At 40.4% G+C, this 6,585-nt stretch overlaps 1 protein-coding gene across 1 annotated transcript in view; it reads left to right on the forward strand.

Annotated features, from left to right (window-relative positions):
* Nucleotides 1-6,091, forward strand: part of camkk1a (calcium/calmodulin-dependent protein kinase kinase 1, alpha a) — a 44,876-nt gene extending 38,785 nt beyond the window's left edge. Inside the window, exons 14-17 of the mRNA XM_019895099.1 lie at nucleotides 741-869; nucleotides 1,491-1,594; nucleotides 2,458-2,505; nucleotides 3,534-6,091. Of these exons, the coding sequence (XP_019750658.1) occupies nucleotides 741-869; nucleotides 1,491-1,594; nucleotides 2,458-2,505; nucleotides 3,534-3,606 (354 nt within the window). The 3' untranslated portion in view covers nucleotides 3,607-6,091. The remainder of the gene's footprint in view (nucleotides 1-740; nucleotides 870-1,490; nucleotides 1,595-2,457; nucleotides 2,506-3,533) is intronic.
* Nucleotides 6,092-6,585: the final 494 nt, after the last annotated feature.

A 6,585-nucleotide genomic window follows, 5' to 3' on the forward strand; every position in this document is an offset into this window, starting at 1 on the left:
TATATATATATAATTTTTTTTCTTTTAATGAACCGTCTATTTTAAAACTGTTTTCATATAAAAGGGTGTACCACATTATAAGGTGCATAGATAGAAGCTACAATATAGTGGCTGAGGTTACATTATGCATCCACTAGATGGAGCTACGCTAAATGGAATACAATACAATACAGCTTTATTTATATTGAGCTTTCACAACCGGTGCTGCTGTTACAAAACGCTTTACGGAACATTTAAAATACTATGTCCAAGAAATGAGAATATTGATCCATACATAAGGCGCATCGGATTATCGGGCTCACTGTCGGCTTTAGAGAAAATTGAATACTTTTAGCTGGGCCTTATTGTGCGGAATACTTGCAATTGAGTCCTGACGAATCCTCGTCTGAATTCAATATATTCTGAACCAAGTCCCGCCTTTAACTTGAGTTGCTGGTCTTGAAAGACAAGCCCCTAAGAGATTCCGATATCTTATTTATTGATTGATTTTTTTTTTTTTTTTTCTATCTGAGTCTCACCGAAATTTAACAGTTTCTCGCTCGGCTATCTTTCATTCAAATCGGTTGTGTAAATTTCACATAGTACTGCCAACCGAACCAAGCAACATCACGCAATGTGTGCTTGGTGCTTGCCAAGCACTTCTTATTAATTACCTAATTGGGTAGCGGTTTGCTTTTTGCTGAATGATCACAGCATAGGTTGCGCTTATCGGAGCGAACCGTGTCCGTCCGTGTGTTTAGGTAGACCAATGGGTGACTCAGGGTGGCACCGACCCCCTGCCTCTGGAGGAGGAGCACTGCTCTGTGGTGGAGGTGACGGAAGAGGACATCAAGAACTCAGTCAAGTTTGTTCCCAGCCTCTCTGCTGTGGTAAGTCAAATGAAATGTATTCTCTTTTCATCATACTTTAAGTAGCTCTAAAGGGTTTCACCATAGAATGACTTGGGAGATCATAACAAGTGTGATGTTAAGCTTTAAGCGAGGAAACTGGAAGTTTTGGATTTTTTTTTCTTTTTTTTGGCATTTTAAAAATTCTTGCACAAGCAAGAAAGATCCTTTCTTCCCATCGCCTCTCGTCGTGTCCGTGCATCCTCCTCGCCACAATAACGCAGTCGTCGTTAGGCACAGCGGCGCCTCTCAGACGTGGTATATAAAGATGCTAATAAATCAGCCACCTCAATTAGCATCAGGCTTGATAAATCTCATTTCTCGTGCTAAATAATCCGGTTGAGTACACCCCCAGAATGCGCATGCTATATTCATCTAGTTTCATATTCTTGCAAAATGAACTGACGCAATTCTGTGGGTGCGCCCTGTTAGTAGTAGATCAGCTTCCACCTCTGTTTGCCTGAGCAATCAAGTCAGCAAACCATTGGTAAATCAGGCCCCGACTGCATGAGCAACTTAGTCCCGTACTGATCCAACATGACAATGCAAAACAAGCCCAAAGCTGTTGTGCAGTTTGAATCCCATTCTTATTGTGAATTTCAGATCTTGGTCAAAGCCATGTTGAGGAAACGCTCCTTCAGTAATCCGTTTGAGTGTCCGAGTCGAAGGGAAGAGAGGTCGATGTCGGCACCCAGCAGCTTGCTCATGTAAGTCCAGACGTCAGACTCATCCGGGGTCTTTTTGCTATTTTGTTAATAAAGAGCACAACGGTCCAAACGGTTGTTCAATATTTAAGGTTGCTCGCGGTCTAGGGCTCTCGTTGCTACTTCCCTCCTGTCTCCTCTTTCTCTTCTATTAGACGAGCTACCGTCGCTGCCGCAGCTCTGACTGCTGCTTTGTCTTGTCACCATAGCGCCATAATTCATCCTATATTTGTATGCAGTGGAGCTTACCGGCTTTTGTAAGGGTTTCTTTGTATGTTGGTGTCAGACATCGGGAACAAAGAAAGGATTGGATGGAAAAAAAAAAAAACGCAGTGATAAAGACCCAATTGGGTAATGTTTCATCACATCCCGGAATGCTTTTGAAACAGCAGCAAATTGCTGCAGCAGGGGTGCATAAAATGAACAATGGCCGTGGCAGCTGGCTTGAAGAAAGCTTGGTTTATGTTCGCGGGTTTACATGGCTCGTACAGAAACAAACATCCAGAAAATAAATTTATAACCTAAGCGTCTCAATCACCATTTTTGCCTTCTTGATGCGTCATTATGAACTGCATAAGGTCGTCGCAATTCCAATGGAAATTCCTTGTGAATCCTATGAAAGGGGACAAGAAAGTAATTAATTAAATGGTGATGAGCATTGAAACATGCCCTTCGAGAAATATGATTCTCCGAATTCAGACAATCAAGTAAAGCCCCTGCAGGTTGACTGATGATTCATCCCAATCATTGGAAGAGAGAGCGTCAGTGGTTGCCTCCACCAGCTGCCATTTTTTTTTCCCCCTCCTGAGCTCCTGAGGTTTTTCGTTCACAAATGGCTCTCCGTCTTTTCTCCTACTTTGCTGCAGGGACTCTTGGCCTTTCCGGCCAACTTTAAAAGTGCACCCATCACTCAGGTAACACGTGCCATATACACTCACCAGAGACATCATTAGGTACACCTGCAAATATGAAGGGGATCCAGAATAAGAACTGTATTTTGTCTTCAGCTTTTAGAAAGCTGACTGGAAGAGCAGCAGTCAGCAAACATCAACAAATACGAAATTCTTATCAAACGTTTAAAAAAAAAAAATTTATATATATATATATTGAGAAGTGAACACACCAAGAGTGATAAAAAAAAAAAAAAAAAACACGACTTGTTTTATTTGGTTTTGTTTTGGAGGTCACACGTACAGGTGTATCTCAATAAACTGTTTTTTCAGTAGTTCAATTCCATAAATGAAACTCATCCATATTGTATGGATTCATTACACAGAGAGTGAAATATTTCAGGATTCTATTTATTTGGTGATGATTAGAGCTTAGAATACAATATTTATATAAGAAACCATTGAAATAATTGTAAAAATAGAAACGAAGTAGGAGCTGGCCATCGCGAAGTATTTTAAAAATGTTGAAGGCATCTATCTCCATAATAAGTTTCCCTTTTTGAATTGAAATTCAAATTAAGACCCATTTTTCGATGATATTGTAGCTTTCCCAATTAGATTAAAAAATGAGTTTACAATTCACAGAGGACATGCAGTAAATTTAAGCCTTGGTTAAACTCATCCATCTCATTGTAATATCTGCAACATTCCCAATACAAAGTGCTTTTGTATTCTGCTGATTAGATTGTGCAGGTGTACCTAATGTTGTGGCAGGTGAATGCAATGTGTCCAACATCCACCGCATCATCGGCCTCCGCTTGCCTCGTTCTGGAGGCGATTCAACCGCTCCTTTCCCACCTCTGACTTTCTTTGTCATTTTTTCCTGCCGCCGCCGCTGCTGCTGTCATTTAATGGCGTCAGATGCAGTCCTTGTGTATTTAATGCTCATCTGTAATGGACGTTTTTCACCGGTTCCATTTGAGGTGCTCTGGAGATGCCCGTGTATTGACAGTCATTCTTCTTTCTTTCTTTCTCTCGAATGGTTTTTCCAGAAAGAGCAGCACAGGTGATGGACCCAGGGAAGGAGAGCTGGAGGATCTGCATGAAGATGAGCCCTCGTCTTGAGTCTTAGACATTGTTGTTATTTTTCTTCAACCTCTCTTCCCCTTTCCTTTGCTTCAACCGTTTATGTGCTTGCCACTTCATGCGCTACGCAGAAAACAGGCATGGAAGTCCAGTGTTTTTTTTTTTTTTCTTACTCCGTGCTTGTGTTTGAACTTCCTGTTGACCTCGGAGTGACATTACTTCTCTCCGCCCCCCCCCTTTTTTTTTTTTTTACTCTGCTTTTAATCATTTTCTCTTTTCATGTCGGCCTGTTGTGGAGAAGGAAAAGTCAAAGACTGGACCTTGGCTTCCTAGTTGGACACTATGTGGAGTGTGTATTCCCTTCGAATGACTTGCTGCAGAATTTTTAATTTCTGACCAATTATGGCTTATTTAATTATTGTACATAGATGTTTGAAGGTCTTATCGGGGTCATTCCCACAATCCTTATATCATATTGTTTACTCATTCCTATGTTGCCTTCGCTGCCCTTGAAGCCTGTGAAATTTCTTCCCAAAGTAACGACAACCACACTTTTGACAGTGATCACAAAAAAAGCGGCCCTTCACTTGAACAGTATTTGCTCTTGAACAGACCGACGGGGACATTTTATGACAAGAGTCTGATAAATATTCCTGGAACCATCTCCAGATTTCGTAATAGGGCAATGACAAGAGTTTAGCACGATTTGGCCGTCATACACCCCCATCACTGATTTGAAATGAAACAATCAAATTGTGTTTGAAGTGGAGTCCTGTAGAAAAATATTCCATTTGCCATTTTGGAATTATAGGCTGTCTGTGCTGAGCCTCTCAGTTTGCATTTTAATGCTGGAATGAAAATAATTTGCAGCCACCGAGTTGAGTGCTTGAGTTCAAGAGCCCATAGATCATCACCAAATGCCGATTGTCCTCCCTTGAGATATTTTACCAGGTCTTCACTTAATGCTTGTTTATGGGTCTTTTTGTTTTTAGTAAGTGACTTGAATTTGTTTTCCAAATGTCTGGAGTTCAGTCATTTTTGGGTCATTATCAGTCATCTCGCTAAAATGTTATCAATTTTGTAGCATTTGTCTCCATGTTAGAACAGAATCAAGCCAGATTGGTGTCCCCCCCCCCCCCCCCCCAATTCCAGGGCACCCTTTTTTATCTTTTTGGCCTAACTTGTGCGTAACATAAGAGCATTGCTGTGGTGCCATTTTATGGCATCCTTGTGCAAACGAACAATGTTGAAGTCAGTTGAGGAGCTTCATGCAGTGCTCTGCTGATATCTTGGTACCAAGAAACTATGTTTAAGTAAGTTAAGGAGCTTCAGGTGGTGCCTTGCCACCTTTTGAGACACTTGATAGGTAATTCTAAACCATTTTAAGTTGGTTTCCATGACCGGAAGTTCACTTTTTTTCATCCGTCATCCATAAACACGAATGACCTGGTTCCATTTGTAGCCCTAACCTGTGTCCACCATGTGTAACACAATGATGTGGGATGCTTTGGATCATGACTCTCCATCTCCATTTTTGTTTCCTCTTCCAATCCTTCTGATACAAGTTGACCTCGGTTTCATTTTTGCAAAGCATCAGATGGTACTTAGTTGTATTCTATTTGCATTCATGAAGGTGTCTCTTGATTGTAGAATGTGATGATAGAGTGACCTTATCCACTTCACTTGTCTCCTGTTTGCATCCTGGTCTTTTATTGTTGAGCTCACCAGTGTTTAATTTTAAAGAATGTAGCTCACCTTTATTTGTTTGTTTTTGCAGCATAATGATGGTATCCTCACTTGAACGTTTTAGCCCCTGGAAATTCAATTACTCTCCACAAAATGGCTGTTAGTCCTAAATTAAATTCTTTATTTTTGTGTTTTATTTCAAATCAACTTTGGCGGCGTCGAAAGACAAAATCACTCAACTCTAGCTGAATCATCACATTCAAAACACATTATAGTGTCAATGTCCTGTTGACGTTCAGGGAGATCTTTTTTTTTTTTTTCCATACTGGATTCTGATATTGACGGTTGTTTTTTATTTTTCCTCACTTGGGATTAAACTGAAATTATTGACCGGGTTTTCATTGGCCACCGCTTGCGAAATAGAAATCCGTTGAGCCGCACTGACAAGGTGCATTTCAATGTCACGATTAGGCTTTGTCTGGCAAGAACAGCCACTCTGCATCCACCACTCCGCTCTCCCCAGTGTGGCTGATTAGAAAGGGGGAGCGCTGCACTTTTGCATGCCCTCGATCGGTTTCCTCCTCAGGGTCCTCCGGTGAAAGATGACGAGGGGGAGTATTGCTCCAACTAACATTGGAGGGCGTTTTACATCCCGTTTTATCAAGTCTGCGTGCTTTGAAAGAGTTCATGGAATCACGAACGCTGCTGACGGCCTAACCGCTATTGCATCAAGGGAGAATGTTTTTTTCCAAAGTGTTGACAAAAGAGCTGTTTCATATTTCTATCTTAATGTGCAATTATCAAAAATGTGTCGGCATCAAACAGCAAAAGTGCTCTATTGTTTTGTATAGTTCTGTTTTTTTTCTTGCTGTATCTTGAAGTACTGATGAGGGGAAGTTTCAATGAAGGGCTTTTTTTTTTTTTTTGTGTATGCAAAACATTCAATATGAATATTTTTTTTCTTTCTTTTTTTTATATGTACATGTCTGTGCCGCTAACTTTTGTGTATGCAAAACATTCAATGTGAATATTTTTTTTCTTTCTTTTTTTATATGTACATGTCTGTGCCGCTAACTTTTTTGTCCAAACACTCAGGCTCTTGTGTACTGTGATTTGGTCATCAACCTTCAAAGGTAACCCACTGCTTGCACTTTACATTTTCTGTAAATATATCACTTTTACATGAAAGACCTGCAACATCCGCAAGACTAATAGTCATGATGTGCATCCCCTTTAAAAAAACAATAGATGCTTTACTCCTGGGTGCTTATTTGCTTTTCACAGTTGTGTGCTAATATTTAACGGTATTCAATGGTAAAAGCAGCAAATAAA

Source organism: Hippocampus comes, unplaced genomic scaffold, assembly GCF_001891065.2.
Source record: "Hippocampus comes isolate QL1 unplaced genomic scaffold, H_comes_QL1_v1.1 scaffold177, whole genome shotgun sequence".
Lineage (NCBI taxonomy): Eukaryota > Metazoa > Chordata > Actinopteri > Syngnathiformes > Syngnathidae > Hippocampus > Hippocampus comes.